Source organism: Cricetulus griseus, chromosome 5 (genome assembly GCF_003668045.3).
Source record: "Cricetulus griseus strain 17A/GY chromosome 5, alternate assembly CriGri-PICRH-1.0, whole genome shotgun sequence".
Classification (NCBI taxonomy): Eukaryota; Metazoa; Chordata; class Mammalia; order Rodentia; family Cricetidae; genus Cricetulus; species Cricetulus griseus.
The window spans coordinates 5,607,344-5,631,440 of record NC_048598.1 but is presented as its reverse complement, the minus strand read 5'-3'; the positions used below and the strand labels follow the sequence as shown (position 1 = coordinate 5,631,440).

The window sequence follows — 24,097 nt, the reverse complement described above, 5'->3', positions numbered from 1 at the left end:
AAATGGTAGTGGCTTTTTCCAGCAGCAAGTCCGTGATCTCCACTCACTAGACTTTCAATGCCCTTTACCAGCGTGTCTGCAGTAGACCCAGGCTTACACAAAAGGGGTGGCCTCCAGCTGTATAAGGTCATCACGGGAAAATACTTTCAGAATAGATCCAGTTTTCTGCAAAACAGTGATCTTGTCTAACCTATAAACAATGGCTTGTCCCCTCTCCTTCTTGAGCATATAACTAAAAAAATTCACAGCAGAGTTGGAAAATCCAGAGCTGTGTGTATACTCACACGTGACAAATAGCAAGGGGATCTGTTAGCAAATCTGTATTTGAATTGACAAAATTCCTACAAACCAAATTAGTCATCAACACCCCCCCCCCAAAAAAAGAAGGCACTCCAGTACTGACTGACAGATCTTGTTTCGGGTCATGGGAGGGTGTCTGTGTGTCTCCAACCCTGGACTGACTCACTTCTGTCACCAGGACTCTGTGCTTTCAGACCCCAGGCACTGCTTCTTAACACACTGCAGAGGACTTTCCCAGCAACCTGCTAACCCTGCCGAGAACAGGGAGCCTTCAAAACTCTTCATATGCTTATGTTTCCTGGCTCAATGTCACAAAATAGAGACAGCAAAAATAATACACAAGCAACAAACCCTAACACTGCAATTCATTCTCATCTAGGGTTCTTTGTTTCTATCCAGACATATCCAGCCACTCACCCATCATGGAAAATACTAAACCAGTTGAAGCAACCCCAGTGAAACTCATAGGTGTATCACACACACACACACACACACACACACACACCAGTGAGACTCATAGTTGTGTCACACACACCAACCCCAGTGAAACTCATAGGTGTGTCACACACACACACACACACACACACACACACCAGTGAGACTCATAGGTGTGTCACACACACCAACCCCAGTGAAACTCATAGGTGTGTCTCACACACACACACACACACACACACACACACACACACACACGATATGATAGTAGCGGGGGCCTTGCTGAGATGAGAATCCACAGAAGGAAGGGAATAGGAGAAGCCATGGTGGTGGGGGGGGTGAATATGACCAACAGACACTATATACATGCATGAAATAGTTACAAAAGGCCTGTCCTTATACATAATTCACATATGCTACTATAAGACATTTTTTAAAGTAAGAATTCTATTTTGTGGAGAGATAAGGACCTAACAGAACTTTCTCATGGCCACTGGAACAGCACTGCCCATATCCCCTGTCCAGGAGTTGTCACACAAACATGCAATTAAACTCATCCCTCAGGCGGCATTAGGCTGACAGGAGAGTGTCACCCCACAGCCACCAGTGCAGCAAATAAGCCTGACACCTCTACTCAGGCAGGGTACTTAGGTCACGCCCATCTGCCTAACTGTCCATCCTCATCAGCAAGGGCACCAAGTTCAAGAGCAGGAGGGTGGATAGTCCCCTCTGCGGCAGGGCAGAATTATGGAAATCCCCTTGCTAAAGCCACTGATGGAGAGACCGGATGCACCAGCCTGCCCTAACCATTTCAGCAGCCTTTGTCTTCTTGCCCTCTCACCCCACAACCATCGTCTGCTCCTGCTGGTGACACAGGAGACAAGTGGGAGACACTAAGGCTGTATGGGAGAAGCATGGGGGCGCAAACCTGTCTCCGCTTTGGCGTGGTCCTCAGGAGTTACTTCCCCATGGCCTATTCACCGGCAAGGCCGTGGCCCCTACCAGATCCCTTAGCATGCAGTTTCTCCAGTGTCCAAAGTTATAAATGGAAACTCCACTAAATGGGTAAGGTGCTAATGACTGGCTTTCTCTCTCTTCTTTTCTAGAATCTAGGACTTTGGTGACCTTTAGCAACCTTGCTTAGTCTTCAGTTCTCTGTACCCAGAAACCTGAAGCGTCAAAGCTTCAAGAACTGACCCTAGGAGGTTGTGGTCCACTGTGACAATCAGTCTATGTCAGAATGTCTAAATTCCCTGATCTCCTGACCTGTCATTTTAGTTACCACAGACAGTGAGTATCACAGATTCATTTTTCTAAGATGTCTAAAATACTTTGAAATTGCCGTATATATTTCTACTCACAAACATACTTATTTATGGTTTCTATAATAACAACAATTGCCACCTGAGTTTGTGCTCATGCCTTTATAACCCTAAACTTGAAGGAAGGTGATGCCAGCAAGACTGAGGGACAGGAAGTACTTGCTTCTTCATCCTCACACTGATCTGGGACTCAATAAACATATCCACTCCTTCCTGTGGAAAAAAGAGCCAAGTAAGAGTCTCCTGCACCCTGAGAAACCATGAAACCTGATGAACCAAAGGAAGCAAGAAAATCCACAGTGCTTGCTTGTCATGGCCCACCAAACACAACCCTTAGTCCCCTTCTGACCTACAAGAAAAACTTCCATTTCCCTTCTGCCCCATGGGGACAGAGAAGGGGGACTCATGTGTGTGTTGGACGGGTGATTTTTCCAGGGGCTAACCAAAGTGCTGGCTTCTGTCACATCTAACACAGTAAGAAGTCCAAAGGCCTGGGGGAAACTGTTGGTCCAGAAGCCTCCTGTAATCCTCCTGACAGACACTAGGGGGAGTAAGAGACTAGATGCTTGGGTCAGGGGGATGGGTCCGTTTCTAGCTAATAATTTACAGATGTCCAGTGAAGGGTATCCACTATGGTCTCAGGAGCTCTAGCTGAATAGAGAAAGTCTTCCTGTATAAGAACCAAACCTTCAAATCCCTCTGGGGGTGGGGGGTGGGGTCATGGACTGTTTTTCAAGTGTGAAGGGGTCATCATGAAAGTTACAAAGTACATAAAGAAATAGGGAGAGACATGACCCAATCAAAATGAATTGATATATACAAAACCAGACATGAATACTCAAGAAACAGATATCAACCACCTGATAAAGGCACAAAACCACCAACGGAAAGCTGTTTAATGAGATTAGGAAAACATGAATTAAATGAAGAAATCAAAAAGATTTAAAACTATAGAAACAAGAAGGGCCTACAATTGAGTCAGAAAGTCCACTGGAGATGTCCCATGGCAGACTTAGTCAAGGCTGTGCCAGGGTGAGCTCAAAACAGTGTGTATGCAATTATCCAGCCAAAGGAGGGGCGGGGGAGAGAAGGAAGGAAGGAAGGATGGAAGGAAGGAAGGAAGGAAGGAAGGAAGGAAGGAAGGAAGGAAGGAAGGAAGGAAGGAAGGAAGGAAGGAAAGCAAAAACCTCAAAGCTCAGTGAGACACCATCAACTGGATGAATGGATGCAACACTCAAAGGCTTTTGGCAGAATTTGCCAATATACCCAAGGGTAAAAAGAAGTAAAGCTTGCCTGCTAAAGTAAGGAATAAGGTAAGCATACTTATGCTCGCCAACTGTATTCAAATGGTACCAGAAATCCTAGCTACAGAAATTAGGGGAAAAAAAGCAAAGAAATATCCAACTCAGAAAGGAAGTAGTGAGGTTGGCTTTATTTATTGATTACATTATCTCTGATGTTGAACACCTTAAAGCTGGGGCTGGAAAGATGGTTCAATGGGTAGTAGACCTATCATGAAAGCATAGGGACCTGAGTTCAGATTCCAGACATGCTCAGAAAAGCCAGGAGACATGGACAACCCCATCACAGGACCTTGTTAGTCAGCCAGTTTAGCCAACTGGTGAGAACTAGTTTCAGTCAGAGACCTTTCTCAACAAATAAGGTGGACAATCATAGGGAAGGACATGAATGTTAACCTCTGACCTCCCTCCCCCACCACACACACACACACACACACACTGAACAACAACAATGAAAACAAATCCCAGTGGCTTCCAGGGTTTCTGGGACACAGAGAGGTGAGGATTCTCCAGACGTGGTGGGACCTTCAGGGCAGTGACCCTACTCTGTCTAATATTACCATGGTGCCATGCATGTGTCCAGGTCACAGACTGTACACCAGAGTCAGCCCCAATATAAACAATGAGCCTTATATGATGCGGGCTCATCGACAGTTAACAGGTGTGTCACATTAGTAAAAGACAGTGGAGATGAACAGAGATACACACAATACCTGGGGTACGGAGGAAACACTTTGCTTCCTGTTCTGTTTTGCTGTAAACCTAAAGTGCTCTATAACCCAGATATGTTCTGTTATTAAGGAAGGAAAGAATTTGGAGATCAGAAAATAGAAAAGACATTTTCTAAATAAAACATACCACATGTTACTGACAGACAGACATATGGACCAATGAAACAGGATCCTGAGCTTCTCGCAGTCCCACACTTAGGTAGTTAAATGATCTTTGACAAGGATGTCAAGGGACAGTCTAGTCTCGTCAACAAATAGCATTTGTAAAACCAGATGGCCACAAGCTAAGAATGAAGTCAGGTTCTTATTTTACACTATGCCCACCCGGCAACTCCAGTCAGTAGAGATAACCCGAAAGCTACAACACTCCCAGAAGAAATGTAATCTTGACAAGTTTAATATACGTATCCCCAAAACCCAAACAAAAATCAAAATTGGACAAGTTAGACAACATCAAATTAAAGAGTTGCTTCCAGAAGCTGGAGAGATGGTTCAATGGGTAAAATGTTTGCTGCCAAAGTATGAGGAGGCGAGTTCAGCATAAAGTGCCCAGGTAAAAAGCTGGGCCTGGCTATGCTCAAGCCTGTTACTGCAGTGCAGTGTGGGATGGAGACAGGCGATCTCTGGGTGCTTGCTGGTGCCAGTCTAGATTGAGGTATAGATAGAGACCCTGTCTCAATGGAGTGAAGCAAAGGACACTTGAGATTTTCCTCTAGCCTCTACTCATATGCACAGGTACATACAAGCACACACACACACACACACAGAGAGAGAGAGAGAGAGAGAGAGAGAGAGAGAGAGAGAGAGAGAGGGGGAGGCTAGCTACATGAAGGAAATAGCTGACAGAAAGAAAAGCAATTTACAGCAGGAAAGAAAACAGCCTCAAATCATATGCTTGATAAATAGTTAATAACCAGTCTAGATAAGAAAATCAATGGCAAAAGATTTTAATGGGCAAAAGAATTAAATAGCTCTGTAGAGCAGACATGCAAGTGAACAAAATGTTTTGTTTTGTTTGTTTTATTTTAAGACAGGCTCTTGTACATGTGGGCCAGGCTAGCCTCTTTATACAGTGCCGGGGCTCAAACCTAGGGCTTTGTCATGCTATGAAAACACTCTACCAACTGAGAAATAACCCAGCTAAATGGACATACTCAACATCACTATCAAGGAATCCCAAATCAAAACCACAATGACTGTTCCACATTCTTCCCTTGGGAAAGCGGTCATCAAATAGCAGAAAATAAGTATTGGTGAGGATAAGGGGTTTCCGAGCCTGTGGGAGTATAAATGACAGAGCTGAGGAAAAGAGAAGGACATGATAGAGCAGCCTCACTTCTGTATGTTGATTCAGAAAACTCAGAATCTCAAAGAAGCAAGAAGTGTGGGCACTAACATGGTCATGGCAGCACTCCTCACAACCATCCCATTAGGTGGGAAGAACCACAAATGCCCACTAATAAATGTATTAGGGGAAAGGAGGCACATACATGAAACGGTATCTACCGAACTTTACAAAGAGAAAAGCCTGTCACACACTACCCTATGGATGACCTTTGAGGATGTAACACAGGGTGAGTGAGTTTCCATATACGGGACATCTAATGTGGTCAAATGCACACAAGAGAAAGCTGAGTGGTAATATCCAGGCTCTGAGGTCATGGTGGAAGTAGAGGACATGCTGATTGGTAGGTACAGAGTTCCAGCCTTGCAAGATGAGACATTTCAGACATCTGCCATGGAGCAATGCCCACATAACAATGTCTACGTAACAATGCCCACATAACAATGTCTACGTAACCCACAATGTTGAACCACACACTCAACAATTAACAGGTTAGATTTCATATTATGTGTCTGTAACACAAGTTAAAAACACATTAAATGTCTAAGCAGGACAATCATCTAAAAATGATGGTACCTCTATTAAATGATATACAGGAAAGCCATCTAAAATATTTCTATAGTTCTATGGTGAAGATTTGGGTGTACATTCGCAACACATTGATACATTGCAGGCTGAGCCAATCATGTTATGAAATAATATGCATAATAAAAAATAATTTATGAAAAGGGAACATTTTATTGTCCTGTACAAAGCAGAGCTTAGAGCAAAGTAGGCAGTCAATAAATACATACAAATTTTCCTTCTAGTCCTGGGAATGAACTGAACCCAAGGCCTGAGCACACTACACAAGTGCTGTAGCTGTGTGTGTGTGTGTGTGTGTGTGTGTGTGTGTGTGTGTGTGTGTGTGTGTGTGTATAGTGTAGTATATTTCTACACAAGGGCTCAGCATGTATCTCAGGTTACCCTGACCTCACTACGCAGCCCAGACTGTCAGCCCAGACTGTCCTGCCTTAACCTCCTGAGCACTCAATGACAAGGATACACCACTGTGCTAGCAATGCTTTTAACTTCATGGGAGACTCATTTATATTCAAACAAAAAAATCTTAAGTTTTCCCACTACTCTACTGATGTATGCTGGATTTACCATGCTTAATTTATTAAATCTTTGTGGTTAAAATTCTATTTATAGCTTCATTTGGTGATGGGTTGGGCTTTAACCCATCTTAACCCAGCTTTAACAAAGATAGTCCCTCTGATACTGTCCTCTGGATTCAGGATTGTCCAGACTACTATATGAAGAGAATTTTTCTCACTCAGTGATAGCTAGAGAATAGTAAGCAACTCTGTTGAGCAGACTGCGATGACTAATTCAGGACAAAGAGTGACAAGCAAGAGAGGTCAGGGCACACTGCCTTTTAGGATGGAGAATCCAATATATGACTTACTTTCTTCAAAGAAATGTGTGTGTCAGGATGGCTACCTCTGAGCCTAGAGGGCTGGTGCTATTTGTAAGAGAGTGATTAAGACAGTGATAGGGTTAGGGTGGGAGAAACCTCAAGTCAGAGATATGGCATCTATTTTTGTCACCAGTACTGTGCTCTCAGGAAAATGCTGACTGCTCGTTCTCTCAATTCTGAAAGGAAACAGATGATAAGACAACTACTACTTTAGATCCCAAATTCCAAAACTACCCCTAAAAGTCATACCCAGCTAACATGAAGATGTATTCCAACACAGTTAGCTGGCAAACTTTATGTTTTTGTTAGACACACCACTTTTCAGATTCAGTTGCTATTTTTGCTTGTATTCTGTATTTCCTCAAACTCAATGGCACACATTTAGGTCTGGCTCCTATGTAAGATCAGCTCTTATTACCTTCCTGTTGTAAAGCTTGTCAGGAGTGTTTAACATTATATCCGGTAAGGACCACGCCAACTAAGAGGCACACAAGCCTGCAGGAGTACACACAACAGCTGCCTGTGACTCAGGAGTCCTGAGTAACTCAGAGAGTACAGCTGAGTTCCTGTCCTGTCAAAAAATACTGATTAGCATAATAGCACTGAACAGCTGCCCCAGAAAAACCGACATTATTACAAAATAACAGCCTTTACAACATTAATTAAACAAAATTATTTAAAATTACCCTCATGAAATGGATTTTTAGGCCTGCTCAAATCAAGAGCCAAATGTCACTGTCTGATCCAACACCTTCCAGAAACGAACACCAAGGTGAGACCTTGGAACATGCTCAACAAACATCCATACCTATTAAAGATAATCTTTTTGGTGGCATGTCAAATGTAACAAGCTCAGAAACAATCCATCCTATAGGAATATCTAAGCGATAATATTTTAAAAGTGAAATCCAGCTAGATCTTTTATCTCAAACAGATGTTGTAATTTAGTCTGAGGAAATAGAAATGAAGGAGAGGACTCTTCCACTCAGAACTCAGCAGAATTTTCTAGTAATTATACACATAAAAATTTATCTTGTTCTTTTTAAATTTTAATCATTCATTTTACATACCAACCACAGTTTACTCTCCCTCCCTTTCTCCCACCCCCCATCTCCTCCTACCCCACTCCCATCCACTCCCCAGAAAGGGTAAGGCCTCCCATGGGAAGTCGATGAAGCCTTGTTCTTAAAGAATCTTAGACATATTAAATTTAACATTTCCTACCAACTTCCAAACTGTTCAGCCAGCTGTCCCCTTTCTCCCTGACTCTTTCCCCAGAAATATCCCCATTATCTCAGTATCTCTTCCAGAAATTCTTTTTATCTCCTTTTAACCTAAAATCTGCCCCCCTCTCATGCCCAGTCCTTCAAAATTCTTTACAAAACCAACTTTCACTACATTTTATCTAACTATATTTCCAGTTTAATTCCACCAATTCACAATGGGCTACGTCTTGCTCACTGAATAATCATAACGGAAGTGTCTGTTCCTTTTTGACAGTAACTGTATTTGCTTCCCATTGTCATTATAGCGAAGCCAAAGTTACCAAAGTCTACAGAGATGTGGCCTGCCTTCCCTCCTCTCCTTTGCTAGGCCATCCCGGTTACAATGGTGGCCTGAAGACATCAGCAGTGTGAGTGTACATGTCCTAGAACAGGACAAAGATGCCCCAGGTTTAGCCTGGCCACCCTTCACTCCCGAGTCACTCTCCACCAACTGCTCACACACCTCACTCTTTTTCAGCCAAGTTTCCTCTCAAATTCTGCCTTGGAGAGAAGTTTCCAGAGGGTGAGCTATCCAAATGAAGCCTGCCTTCATCATCGTCTCCCTTCAGACATTCATGGCCCTTGTCAGGCCATGAAATGATCGCATCAGGGCATTAATGTGTTGACTTTTAATAGCTCTTCCCTGGCATCACAGCTGCACAGGCACAGGTTTTGACTCTGAGCTATTATACTCGTGGCTAGAAGACACTTTGCCAAAACTCAGGACTGCTCCCCAAATGAAGAGTGAGTGAATGACCAAATGAACGAGTATGTATCCTTCTTGCTTTCTGTGAGCAATGACCACAGCAAACATCTTGCCTTGACTCTCCATCACAGCTAATCTGATGTCTGAATATGACACATACATGCAAAAATGTTGTTGAACAAGGGTTTACGAAGAGAATTCAGAATGTCCAATGTGTTTTTAAATGTCCAAATAATTTAGATGTGAAAATAATGGTACAAATTACTCCCTTTCTTTCTTGTATGAAGGATGCTCATAGAAGACCAAGGGTCTACCTGTGGCCATCGATGCCACCCAGGACATGCCACCCAGGACATGCCCCACCTCATACAAACGCTATCTGAGCAATGACTCATTGAAACTTTAGCCTACACCATTTTACTTAGCCATGGTCACAAACTCTTACCTCTTGCTTATTGTGCACATGATGGCTTGTGCACAGGTTGGGAGAAATTGAAAGCAGCGTCACTGGCTAACCTGCTGAGAGGCAATAAACAGATGTCCTAAGAGAGCATTGCTGGCCTCCAGTAGAACAGGAAGCGGAACTGCACCCCAAAGCCTTTGTATTTCCATGTGAATCCTCACAGTTCACATGCAAGTTTTATTTTCTATGAAAAAAAAAAAAAAACCAAGAATCTCCAAACCTAGCAACAAAGTTGAGGCCACCTGAAGAGCTACGGTAAGAACACCTGCTGTCATTGCTGAACACATTACTCAAGCTTCTCTCTGTCTGTTTTGAGGAAAACAAGACCTTCCTTTTTACCACCAATGGAAAAAAAAAAAAAAAACAGGAGTACTAGAGCATCTAATAACTACAGTTTTCCTTGCTTATCCATTTAGTGTGTGGGGCTGGAAAATGTATTTGGGTATCCCAAACATGCCACTATGCTGGGGACACACCATACCAGAGGCGGACTCTTGGCTGGGGACCTTTGAGTTAACAGGACTGTGGCTCCTGAAGGTCTGGCTACAAGTGTGGAGGAGAAGAGAGCTGGCTTCATCTTTACCTGTCAATCTCAGAATCTGCTTCCCTGGAGCCACTAGAGCATGTGGTACTGAAGCCACATACATCCAAGGAAGGTCAAGCTCACTTTACTGTCAGTGACACCAGTGCTCCCAAATCACTCCTGCCAGCCCCTCAACAAGGGGAACAGGAAAGAAGTTTTCACCTGACCCGAAGAAACATGGCCTGTTTTAGCAATTATTGGTGAATCCCACTGTGTCCTCCACAAGACCTTTAGCAAAACAGGGAGAACAGATGCATCACTGTAGAAGTTCAAAGTAGCCAAGAAAACATATTGGAACCTTAAAATGGACAGTGTGAGAATTGAAGATGCTTTACCCTACCTGGTCATGTGGAGAGGCATCTACTGGAGTTACAAGTATCTACCTACTCCCCTGTGGCTTCTCTGAACTGCTATGCCACCAGAGAACACACCATACATTATACATATATAAACTTTTAGGCAATTCTACCTCCTTGGATGTATCCCTAAAAACCAGAACTATGAACGTTTTCACCTGGTAGGACATAAGTGTTGGCCTCAGTCTACACCTGTACAGGCTGGAAGCTAGAATTGTTCACCTTCTAGCACAATAAGTTATAAGGAAATCAGAGTTTCCTGAGAAAACTTAAGGCAAACCTCAGTGAAAGCAGAAACACTTAGAACATAAAGCTTAGCTAATCACAGGGTGGTTGGCAGTTCTGCACAGAAAAAGTCCATCCACCAACCAAGGAGATGACAAGAGAGGGTGTCCTGGGACAGGGAGAGCGCTCAATCTACAGAGTATGAGTGGCTATAAAGAGACAACCTGCTGCCCCATGAGTGGTTGTGTCTAGTGAGAGTCTGTGGCTACGGACTGACAGAAAGAAGTCTTGATGGTTAAGAGAACAGAGAGCTAAAGGTGTGGCTCAATGGTAGGCTGCACACTTGGCTTATGTGCAACCCTGAGTCCCATGTCCAGCCTCAGAAAAAGAAAACAGCAACACAGGAGATGTAATAGAGATAACAAATGTGTGTGCGAGGGGAGGGGCATGTCTGATCACCTATTCTTGACATTTTCAATTAAAATCGAGAACATCAAAATCTGCAGGCACCCCTGCAGTCTGCAAGACAGGGAAATGCCCAGCATTCCATTAAAATTTTTAAATCCCACAGACCAAAGGAAAGAGAAACATAAATGACAGCAGGTTTCACCCTGCTCGGGTGAAAACTAGCAGACTACCGTGGTGAAGAATCATTTGACCACCTTAGAAGAAAGACCCAGACTGCAGGAATCTGCCTGAAGACAAGTGTTCAACAATGCCCATGTGCGACACAGGAAGTGAGACTCGAGAGACAACAGGAAGAGAAGGAAGGGAGGCTGGAGAGATGGCCCAGCATCACCAAGCCTGACAACCTGAGTCTACCACTGCAAACACATGGTGGAGGGAGAGGACAGGCTCCCACAAGCTGTCCTCGGACCTCCACACTTGCATGCACCATGACACAGGCAGGCAGGCACGCACGCATGAACACATGCACACATGCACGCATGCACCACACACAGGGTAGGAGTGGGGGTGGGGTGGGGGAGCAGAAGGGAAAAAGGAAACAAAGCCGCTCTTGGTCCTCCACTACCTTAGGATTCTTCTGGAATTCTACTCACAGCTGTAAACAGCACTTAGGCAAATTTTAACTGAGTAGAATATGTCGTTAAGAAGGACAGCTGAAATAATCAACTGGCACCACAATAACTGAGGACAAGGTCACAAGGACATGCAAGATGCAACTCTAGCAGGACCACTGACACCCCCATGCATTAGAGCAGACGGTCCCAGTTGGACAACTGAAAGAAGCTGTCAGCTGCCGTTCATCCTCCAGGATGTGCTGCCACAGGTTCGGTGTCTCCCTACCGCTTACACAAATGAGCCACTCGAACCCAACAACGACGGGGAAATCTTAAGTTACTTTACCTGCCCCAAATTCTGCAGTTCACTTTACAAGAATCAAACAGTAACCCCCTAGTCCCAGTCCCAGTCCCAGTCACATAGGAATCAATATTCTCATGGAATTGTTAAGTTCCTGTGGCAGAATCTAAAATCTAACACTGTCAGGAACACAAGGCCAGACTTGGTCTTAAATCCATTCAGCAATGAAGCCAGAGCAAAGAATTCAGCAAGGCACCAGAAACAGGAAATAGATAAACATATCTCTCTCTCTCTCTCTCTCTCTCTCTCTCTCTCTCTCTCTCTCTCTCTCTCACACACACACACACACACACACACACACACACACACACAGGAACACACACAAACTTGTACTCACAGACACACATCAACACACACACAGGCATGTACAGACACAGTTTCTTGATAAATGTGTACTCACAAAACAGAGAAATAGCCACCAGCACATTAGCTGCTTAAATGTTAGAAAGCAGCTGAGGTGAGGAGGAAGGCAAGAGGATGGAGCAGGGGAGGTGGGGGAGGCACCACATGTCCATAACTCCTAACAAGAGAAAGAGCCCGTGGCTCTCAATGTATGAGTCCTTAGTGCTGTGGAGGCTGTAGAGACACCATCCCTACCTTTCCATGCATCCCTTCTGTGAAATCACATCTCCAGGCTGTCCATGAATGCGTAACAGGTCAAACTGCATCAATATCCATGGGCTAAGGTAACTAATTCTTAGTAATTACACACTGCTTTGGTGATGACACTTCAAAGATTAAGTGTTCAGACAAGAAACATGACCCAGGATGGCTCTGCTAACCTGTCTACGTGGCACTGGGCAGTGTGAAACCAAAGACAAAGTTTCAGAGACCTAGGAGGGAGCTTCCTATTTGAAGAAACCCTACACTCCTACTTTGGTTTGTCCCGATGCTAAAACACACCCTCAGAAATACATGGTGTTTATGACCTTGCTACCTCTTACAATACCTCATGACTTTGGGAACTGAGGAGATGGCTCACTGGTAAATTGCTTGCCATGATGACCTGAGCTTGGTCACCAGAATATGCATAAAAAAGACAGAGTTGCCAGTGCTTATAATTCCAGTGTTGAAGCACAAGAGACTGACAGATTCCCCAGGGCTTACTGGTCAACCAGGCTGGCACATGGGAACAGTTTCAGGCTAATGAGAAGCCCTGTTTCAAACCACAAGGTAGACAGATCCTTAGTAATTACACCCAAGGTTGTCTATGTACCCACACACATGACACATGTCAGTAAAGTGGTTCCCACTGTGAGGGTCCTTAGAGGGTCTCTGCCAGAAGCAGTGGACATAAGGTGGCCCATACCCCACCATCACTATCTGAGAGGTAATCCCAGGACAGGTCAAAAGGAGAATCTGACCCAGGGGCCAGTTTGCCTCTTTCAGTGATAGAAGACACACTGTCTCCATGTCTCCATTTTAAAAATATGAGTTACAATGTGCATGACTATGGATGGGGGAATTACTACTGGTGTGCTTAAAGTGGCATCCAGTGCCATGATAAAGAACATGAGCAAAAGCAACTTGAAGAAGAAAGAAAGGGTTTACTTTAGCTTATAGTTATAGTTCATCATGAAGAGAAGTGAGGTCAGGAACTCAAGGAGGAACTGGGGGCAGGATAACTGTTGCTGGCAGCCAGCACCTCCAGAGTGTGGGGGTTTGTTTAATTTGAGTTCTATACTGTAGTACATTGTAGTATACTGTATTATACTGTTTTCCTCAAAAAAACTGTGGCTTTATAAACACTGCGATCTGGTGCCTCAGAGACCTTCAATAACTGAAGCCTGAAGCCTGCCTGACACTACATCCGCAACCTGGCAATTCCCACACTCTTCCTGGTTTGAACTAAAAGGAACATTGTCTTTTAATTTGGGGGGATTAAGTCAGACAGGGTATGGTTTTCTCTTGCCCATTGCACACTTAACTGGTCCATGGGTAATCTCTACCTCACTCCCCTTCCAAATATACCCAGAATCTGACCATGTCATGAGTGATATCCCTACTACAAACGTCTCCAGACAGTTATTCTGCTCCTGCTGACTGGAAGGTGTGCTAAGGCAAAGGCTGGGGGCGGGGGACTGTTGGAACACAAGCAGAGCAAGCAGAGACACCACAGACTCTACGTGTTTAACTTGTGAAGCTGGACATGGCCCAGTCCCTGAGATGGGCAGTTTTAATTGCCAACCTCATACAATAGAGAGTCACCCGAAAAGACAGTCTCGGTGACAGATTATCAAGGTCATATTAGCCTATGGCATGTCTAGGGGAGACTGTCTCTGTCCTGATGGGAGAAGAGCCAGTCTGAAGGCAGCAGACACAGTCCCCAGACTGTGGGAAAGCCTGCTGAGAGAATTGCATTCTGCCTGATTGCTTTCTGCCCTTGCCTGGCGATGAGGTGTGAGCAGCTGCTTCAGCCGCTGCTGTGGCCCCCCCACAGGGATGGACTGCAACCTGGAATCAGAAGCTAAAACAAACCATTCTCCCCAGTCTGCCTATTGTCAGCAACAGAAAAGGAACTAGGGTAGCCCCCATACTCTGCCCGACATTATCTTCCCCAGTTCCCCTCGGCCCCCTGGAAGTTTCCCCTGCCTCAGCCAAGGACTCTGTAGTAGGCTAAGTGCTAGTCTGAATCTGACACTGGTTTGCCTCCTCATCCAAAAATCACCATATCAGTTAACCAGTGACCTTATTCACAGTTCATCCCCATTTCCTAACAACCCCCCAAACCTAGCTTCACTGCTTGAATCTTCTGGAACCTATCACTATGGATGAACACCCCACCCCTCAATGGAACAGAGGCTCACAGAGGGCAAGAGTCTTCATGCTCTAATCTCCATGTATTTCAGAGCTTATTTCACATGGCAGGGATTCAAAACAGCATTTGCAAAATGAATGAATGATATACAGTTAATGTAATATTAGCACAACAAATAAAATATAATGCTTGCTTATTTTAAAAGTCCAGAGTTAGCTGGATCTTAGGGTAATACATTCAGACCCTGTAGCTCCAAGTGTCCTTTCACAAACACAACCAAGTACCCAGCAGGGCTCATCCACTCCGGATGGAGGCCAGGCCTACGATGGGACCAGCCTCTATGCTGTGCAGTAACAGGGCCTGGCCAAGGCTGCAGAGTCCAGAGTCTCCTCATGACCCTGCCTGTGCCTTGTGTCTGGATAACTCTTCTCTCAGGTCATGTCTGCCTGCTACTCCTCTGCTCGCCTTTCTTCCTCCTCATGCAGCTTCTCTTTTCCTCTTCTCTCCCACCATCATTAAATGATTAATGTCTTCCTTAGTATTCCAATTTCGAGTGCTCCTAACTCCAATCTGCAAGTGTTTCTAATATAGCTATATTTAACGTGCACCCCCCCAATTTGACTATGTAGGAGGGGGTACCTTAAGAGAAGCCATGCTTTTCTCCTATCATTTTATTTGGTTAAATGTCTAGCAGAAAAGTCAGCCCACTGAAGATCATCCATAAATACCCATGGAAGAACCAAACAGCAAGGAAGGAATTATGCAAAGATAATTCAGTACTGTCCCTGTGAAAATACCAAGTATCTAGACTGAGGTCACTAGATACCATCATAGAAATCTACAAATTTTTAGCCCATAACAGGGAAGGATAACTTCCCTACCTAGGTTTCATGGGGTGGGACTTCAGCTAGAAATCAGAGAACAAACACCTATAAGATATCTTTGTTACTAATGCAGAGGCTATAGATTTTGCAATATATTTTAAATCATCAAACACTGGAATAACTGGACTGAAGGTAAGGTGTGTCTTATGGAGCCATGCTTCCATTGGTCTGTGGCATTCAAACGGAACACTGATAAGAGATCTGTTGCCTGGGACGAACATTGAAATCTAGCCAATGCACTCACCAGGCTAGAAACACAGACATGTAATGTACACCACTGCGTATGGAGATGATAATTTCACATTTATTTCACCCTAATGCACAGATTACCAGATACTTCCAAGAAATATTTATTAAGGGGTTTTAAAAAGCAGTAAACACAGGAAGTTAGGGTACATGTTCTTGAGTCTGCCCACTTGGGTTTCTATTAATGTTCTACCACTTAGCCCTCTCCTGCCTCAGTTTCACAGAAGTTATTTATAGATGATTAGGCTAAACAGTTATGAGAATCATATGATCTAAAGAATGTAAAAGGGTTAGAACAATGTACACACTTCGTGGGTGTTCACTGCGTTCTGTCTGGTGACAGCATTTATGAGTCTAAAGCTCAGGAGTGTTTTCCTATGTGTTTCTGTGGTGAAACCACATTAAGTGAAGTGCCCTAGAAGCTCCGTTCTCAAACCCTGGCCCAGAAAATACATCTGCCATGATACTCCGTGTCTAGAACCTCCACCAATCTGTTGAAAAGCTGGGGTGACTGACTGAAAGCGTCATCAGGGAATTCACAGGAATCGAACGAATACACACGTGTTAAGCACAGAAGCCTTGCTGTTCCTCCACCCCCCCACCCCGCCCTGATAAACACAGCATGGAGTCAGGGGACTGGTAATAATCTGAGGGCCAGGACAGTTTCATTGTATCAGACACCGTCCTACTGTCTAACTGCGCCCTTCTCGCCAACAGCAGGATGAACTACTGCTACCCACGTCCAACTCTTTCCGCCAACCACACTACAGGAAGACAAAGCTGCCTGGACAGCAGAGCCTCCTAGGACTGATGCCAGACTCTGCAGACCGGACTCCTGTTGATGTTGCTGGGAAAAATCACCTGGACTTGCTCTGTCTAATTTCCCAATCCGTAATGCTGATGTTACTGTCCAGTAGACCCACTCACAGAGCTTTAAGTGATAAAGTAATAGAAAATAAGAATAGGGACACCAGGCACCGGAACTATAGGGATGGGATGCTATTCTCATAAATGACCATGGCTTATTTGCCTTTATCTGTTTGAAGTCTGAACATTATATTTTTGTATCAAAAATATGCATATTCAGAGGGGGCATGTACTGAAATGATTGAGTTATAAAGATAAGACAGGATAACAAGTAACGGGTAACTTCTACACTGAAAATGATGGAACATAAAACTGTTTAAAGGGCAATGACACTCATCAGCTGTGCTTAGTCATAACGCTAAAATGGATGGAGCATGCAGAACAGAAATGGGAAAAGCAGGTCAAATTTGGAGCTCTGTCTATTCCAAGAAAAAAAAATAATGTGTAAAAAAAAAATTCTTTTCACCACTAGACCGCCCCATCTGCCATGACCTTCATGTTATTTTGAGAGTTCTGGGTAGACTCGGACAGTGAGATCATTCTCCAATTCACACTTGGTTCCTCCAGCAACCTGCATACTCTTTTCCTTTGTCTGTCCAAGACCAGTCACACTAGGCACCAGCTGTGAGGGTGTGGCTACCTGAGCTAACAGCCAGCTATAGTCCAATAAAAAGAGGAGGATGGGGAATAGCCTGCTACTTCCCCTGGCCCTCGCTACTGCGGGTGGGTGACCCATGAGTCTCATCACACCTACTGGATGGGAACTCTCTCAACATCCCAGAGAGATCATTTGGGGCTTAAAGGGGAAAGTTGTTTATTCATGAAGCTGATTTGGTAAAGTGCCCACACATACCCCTATCTGAGCCCAGAGCTGAGGCTTTGAATGCCACTCTCCCATCAGCCTCCACTGACATCAGCAGGGGCTGAGCTTCTAAAAGCAAAGTAAGTGAGGAAGCTTTGAAGACCTGCAGCGTCTCATGGGTGGGCTTAGGTGGTACCAGGAATGAATGAAATGAAAATGATTTTGCATAAGCTGGGCAGAGGGGTAGCTGAGACAAAGAATTAATTAGCTGGATGTTTGACATCTGCCCATGTAGAACATGCCAGCGATATCTACCATCATCTCAAAGTAACAGCGTAACTCGGCGTGTGAGCATGTAAAGAATGTTTTAAAGTTTAAGACTGTGTCAGTTGAAAACTGAAACAAAAATGAACAAAATGAAAATTAAATGCAAGAGACAGAAATGCCCTATGGTTTCAGAACCCCAATGGAGTTCAGGAGCGAGGACTCCAGCCTTGACAGTCATGTGTGAATAAGGCTATGTCTCCAATGCAGGCTGGGAATAATGGGTAGTCATCATGAGATGAAACTAGGGCAAAGGTCCTACAAAAACATGGGATTAAATCCCATAATAAATCTCTAAATCTATTATCCCAGCTCATTCAAATGATATAAAAACCCAGACACAAAATGAGGAAAAACACACTCAAACGATGACTCACAGATCACTTTCAGTCCAATTTGAATTAAAGCAAGCAAGAAAAAGAAAGCTGTCTAGGAAAATAAATGTGTACATGGTGAGAATGTTTTCAACAACCAGCAAATCCCCTTGCAGGAGAATTTGAAGGCTTTTTTTTTTTTTTTTTTTTTTTTTTTTTTTGTCACCGAAGACTTGTTTTGTGCCAAAGAAAACTACAACCCAAATGTGGCCATGTCTAAGAAACCTAAATCAGACATAATCATTGGGGTGGGGTTGGGGTGGGGTGGGGGTTAATACTTAAAACAGGCTTCACCATAGCGATGGTGCTCTGCTGTTTCAAGTTAAAACTGCTGTTGCTTTTTCTTCAAAGACTTCATTTTTCCGTGTAATGGTAAGCTGATCTCAGTTGGGATCCAGACAAGAAATGACTGTTTAACGCAGCTATACCCTGTGGAGATTAACGAACTGGCTGACGACAATTTGCTCACAATGCAGAAGGTCCATCTCAAGAGCATCACTCCACAAGCCAGTCTCCCTAAGTGGTGATGGCCATGGCCCAAGTTAAAGGCTCTACTGTTTTCTCAAACCAAAATACTTCTCTGTGGGCAATGGCTCCCCAGTCATGAGGCCTGCGACTGAGTAAGTCCCTGTCAGTTCTAAGAGAGGGAAAAGAAAACCAAGAAGGAAGAAGTCTAAGAGGGTAGTGAGGAAGAGGACCAGAGATACAAGATGGCAGAAGAGAGGCAGTGCAGAGAACGATGACAGCACCAGGAAGGACCACCATGCTCTCGGGGACCATGAGGTCCACCCTGGTGCCCTAGTCTTTTCCTCCCCTTAGGGAGAAATGGAGCCCCGCTCATCTGGGGTCATTACCTGGATGAGCTCGTCCAGCTCGGTGGAGTTGACGCAGGCGTGCTGGGCTATGAAGGTCTGTTTCTGGATCACGATGGTGGTCCTCTGAGAAATCTCCTGAGGCTGCTCCAATGCCTTGAACACAGTGGCTCCAATGATCAGGTAGAGGACGACCACCAGGAAAATCGTGGAGACCGTCTTCCATTTCATAACATTAATGGCCGTGTCACTCTCCACCCGGGAAGCAAGCACGGTGGGTTTTGCGGAGAAGGATAGCCTCGGTTTGGAGTTCTGAGCGGCAGACTTGGGATCCAGCAAGTCAGGGGCCGCCACTGACAACAACAGAGAATTCGGGTTAGGCTAGAGGAGTCTGGAAGCAAGAGGCTAGCTGCTTCTCTAGGGGTCAGCCAGGGCTGGCCGAACTCAGGCACTCTGCTAGTGGCAGCTGAGGAACCTCACCCAGCAGCCTTCTCTAATCACTTCCAGAACCACATGTAGGCTCAGGGGAGGGGCCGGGGCTTCTGCACTCTGATGCCATTGGAGGGCCAGGTGAACAGGAAAAAAACAGGGGTCAGACCAAGTAGTCAAAAACTCAACAAATAAAAGAATGCCCGAGGGGGTTCCTCATTAATTTCTAGATTTGACTCTGCCCATGATTATGTATGTGTCAGTGAAGATGTCCTGAGCTCCCAAGGGCTCATGGTTCTAAACAAGGTCTGCTCACGAGGAAGGCTCATGGCTTATTCCTGTACATCAGACCTTTATACTGTAAGCACTCAGAAAAAAGAATGCTCGCTATTTTGGTTTTCAAAATTCTTACAGGAAGGGCTGGTGATAGGTGGGGTTCAGGAATTTTTTTTTTTTTCCTGGCCAGGACATACCGGTGAGCACGGCCATACCTGGAACCCATTTTCCAAAGGGAGCGCACTATGACACAGGGTTCTGGCATCACTCACATGTTCAAAACACAAAAGTTATGGCTAATTCTTGAGCCACAACAGCCCAAACAGGACAAAGTCCCTCTATTCTCCAGCAAAAGAAAGAAGAATCCCAGCACCTTGGCTTCCACCTTAGACCCTTAGGCCGGCCAGGCTCTGCACAAGGCTAATTGCTCCATTAGCGCTCCCAGATACTGTGAGGTGACTCCAAGTCCATCTATTATTTATCCCAGCTCTTCAAAATCATCATTAATGGGTTTCATTTTAGAAAATACAAAAGCTATTCGATGGCCACTTGTGTCGGGGGGGGGGGGAGAGATAAGTCACTCATCACAGAAGATTTGATTGGAGAGGCAAGAGCAAACTAATATGGGTTAACAGAATGGTCAAAAAAAATGGAGTCTTAAACACCAACACCAATCATAAGTTTAAAACTCATCACTTATTTTAAAAAAATCAAGCCAGATTACTGCCATACATTCAATATTACTTTCATAAAAATGCTAACATAATCTAAAATGTACTTTTCAATATACCTATAACAAACCCTCATAGGATTGCACCCTATAGCCTCCAAAATTACTCAAGGATAAGACATTGGTGAAGAGCATCAATTTACAGGCAGCTACCCATCCCGCCTCCTGCCTAACACTGTGTGTAAATGCGGACTATCACAGTGTGAGTTCCTAAAGTACATCTCCAGTTGCCCATCAAAAAGACACTTGCCAAACAAAGCTATCTGATGCGCTAGAGGAAGGGGAGCTGCAAAATGAAGGCAGCTGGCAGGTTCTCCTCAAGCAGCCAAGTCCTCACTTTGAGGGGATGAAATGGGAGCAGACATGAGGACATAGCTCCCATCCTGGACCCTATCACCAGCAGCTGATCTATCTCCATGGACACTCCACAGGCTCAACTTCCTAAGCTAGGGAGGTTCAGCGTCCCCCCCACACACACCTGTTCTGAGTAAAGTCACCAACTAGAAGCCCCTTTACTATACTGGCAAGGGCAATGCCACTCAGAATAAGCATTTCAGCTGTTTGGAATCTTTTTCTTTTTTCAATCTAATAGAAGTGTGCTTGGTACAGTTAAAGACTGCTATCACCTGTAGCCGCTTCAGTGCTCTCCATCCCCTGCCTGCCCCTCAGAATGTGACTGAAAAATAAAACAATCTAAAATCTAAAACACAACAGAGGAGTCCCATATCGCCTCTTTAATCATAAAGTCTTGTCCCCACCCCCACCCCAGGGTACTGAATTTCATTCTAGGGCTGCTTTCTCATCCTCAGAATTACAAACGACCACTGTTTACCCAGCTCCAGTCTGAAATCCCACCAAGATATTATCATGATTCACTGGGGGGGGGCAGATACGGTATTTTATTCTCCTCTCTTCTCTCTCTCTCTCTCTCTCTCTCTCTCTCTCTCTCTCTCTCTCTCTCTGTGTGTGTGTGTGTGTGTGTGTGTGTGTGTGTGTGTGTTAGGCTGATAAATTTCCTGAAGGAGTTAAATTCTTTTAAGCTGTGACCTTATATTTAATTAGCAGAAACATATAATGCACAGTTGGCAGACTGAATAGGACAGAAGCTGATGGAATACAAAATAAATACTTAAAAGAAACAAAAAGCAAAAAGCAGCCTTTTGGATCTGATGTAGGCACTCTGGACTCCCAGCCTCCACCGTTTGGTGATAGCAGGGAGGACAAGAAGCTGGCTGTGCAGACACCGTCAACACCATCACTACCTCCCCCCTCCCCCAGCCTTCTCCTCTTCGCACTCCTGGTCTCTTTAGTCCTCACCCATATGCCACTTGCGCTGGCCTCCAATGGCCCCGGAACGGCTGCAGAAGCGAGCTTTTTATTTTATTTCCCCAGCACCATTACGTGTCCTCCACGCATGGGCAACAAGTGCGATGAAGGCCACCGTGCAACCTGCCTGCGGGCTACTCTTCTCCAGGGCTGACCCTCCTCTCTAGAAATTGCCTCAAGATGCGCCAAACCCACACCCTAGGGAGGCAAATGCAAACACCCCAGGCACCCGCGGAAGAGCTGAAGACAGGGGTCAGGAGAGGATCCGGGCTGGGGTTGGGTCTCCAAGCCGGGATCTCATCCAACCCACGAAATGGAAAGGAAAATGAGGAACCGTGGGACCTGCGCCGCCCTCCCCGGAGAGCGCGCTGCCGGGGTGGGTGCCCAGGGGTCTCACCTCCTGCCGTATAGCCGGGTCTCTCCCGCGAGGCGCTGGCAAGCATGAGGCATGCAGCATTCAAAATGTTTTTTTTTTTTTTAACACAGACTTGATGCTTTTATTTTTCTTTTCTTTCTCTCTGCTTTTTCTTTCTTTTCTTTTCTTTTCTTTCTTTCTTTCTTTTTTTTTTTTTTACCAACACGCCATTGTACTCACTCCTTATTCCAAGATGGGCTGCGCGCTCCGAGCTGCACGGGCAGGCATTTTCCCCGGCTTTGTTTTACAAGGTGGGGAGAACGGTGCTGAAGGCGGCAGGGGTGTGTGTGGGGGAGCGTGAGAAGAAACGAAATCGCGGGAAGGAGGGGACACCAGCGGCGGCAGGCTGGGCAGAGGGCGAGGCCGAGGCCAAGTTGGGCTCGGACGCTGCCGCCTCCGCGCGCGTTGGGTCACCGGGACTGCGCGGCCGCCTTGGGTCCCGCGCGGGCCCTGGGTGCGCTCGGCCGGTGGCTCGGCGCTGCCCTGGGGCTCGGCGCGGGGTTGATCTCTGCAGCCCGCGCGGCCGAGCGCCCGGGTGTCTTTGTGCCGCGGCCCCGCTCAGCCCCTCTCCGCATGTCTTTGTGCGGCGCCCCGCCTGGCCCGAGCCCCGCCGGGCGCCCGCAAGGGGGGGTGTGGCCCGGGGTGGCCCGCCCGGCCCCGCAGCTCCACTCTCCCCTCGCCTCGCCGTTCTTCCCTCCTTTCCGAACTCCCTCCTCCTGCCCCTGCGGTGTCCCCGCCCGGGCTCGCCTCCCCGCAACCCCCCCCCCAACCCTATGCGTCGCCCCAGCTGCCAATGCGTCCTCCCCATGGCGCCCTCGGCCCGCCTCCCGCCCGGGATCAACATGAGCCTCACCTGCACCCATCACCCAGAGTCCCACTGCCACCTTCTGCTCTAGCTGTCATGCATGCGTCTTCCAAGGAGCTCCAAGCCATGCCTTCTTGAGTCCGGATGTCGCGAGAGACCCCAGATCCCTACAGGTGAGTATCTTCCTCACTAGCGCCCCTACAACCAAGGTGGCACTGGTGCCCTGTGCCTCTCAGAGTGGGGACCGCATGAGGATGCGTGGTCTTCCAGGCTACACTGGGGAGGGAATAGTCATTGAGCTCTCAGGGCTACTTGATTTGGGCCCGGGGTTCCTGAATCATAAAGGTGACTCAAGACACCAGAGTCGAGGGGGAATGGAGGAAAACCGATTGCTTTCTCTAGGGCAACCCGGCTGCCGCCCCCCCCCCCCAAGGATGCTGAATGCTATGGGTATGGGCAGATGCTGCAGGACGAGAAGACAGTTGTCCTCAGGCTGAACTTGTTCGCTGCCCCCTCCCCAACACCCCTGGGAACCCCAGATTGGTAGACAGCAATTCTGCCCAGACTCTTGGAGCACAGAGCCTGAGTTGCTTACTGAACTCTTGGCGACAAGGATTGATTTGGAACAAAACTGGCCAAGGACGGGAAGGATACTGGATGCTGCTTCTACTCTATGTGGAGAATTTCACTGCCCTTCCAAAAGGCACTCTACTTTGCCATGGGAATTCCCACCTGCCCACCACCTTCCGCCCTCATCACTGTGCTTTGCGAAGCCAGTGTTTTCCCAGGTACACAAAGGAAGTCATGGACTAGACGACACAGTCCCGGCTGTAACATGAACCTCATAAATCATTTACAAGACTCTCTGCAACATCAATTTTCTTTATTCCAGAATAATCCCAGCACCTGTTTCCTCAACTGTAATAAAGTGTCCATCTTGCTTCAATTTAAGCACCTTTTTCTCGACTTCTAATCTCAAAAGTAACAGAAGTCATTAAACAAAAAAAAAAAGAAAAGAAAAGAAAAGAAAAGATGAGTCAGATCTCACGAGCCAACTTGGACCCTCCTTCTGGGTCATAGTTCATGCCATTGTCTCTACCTCAGGCCTCTCTCTGCCCCGTGGCCTTCTCTCAGTTTCTCCCAACACACACCTCCTCCCACCTTATAGGAGT

General features: G+C 45.8%; 1 protein-coding gene across 2 annotated transcripts in view; it reads right to left on the bottom strand.

Moving 5' to 3' along the window:
* Kcnk2 (potassium two pore domain channel subfamily K member 2) overlaps positions 1-22,148 on the bottom strand; it is a 124,974-nt gene extending 102,826 nt beyond the window's left edge. Inside the window, exons 1-2 of one of the 2 annotated variants that reach the window (XM_027418720.2) lie at positions 22,103-22,148; positions 18,987-19,297 (exon numbers count right to left, since the gene is read on the bottom strand). In XM_027418720.2, coding sequence (XP_027274521.1) covers positions 18,987-19,297; positions 22,103-22,148 — 357 coding nt within the window. Of the gene's footprint in view, positions 1-18,986; positions 19,298-22,102 lie in introns of those variants that run through there. The other variant, XM_035445414.1, reaches the window with a different exon arrangement.
* Between the last annotated feature and the right edge of the window lie 1,949 nt (positions 22,149-24,097).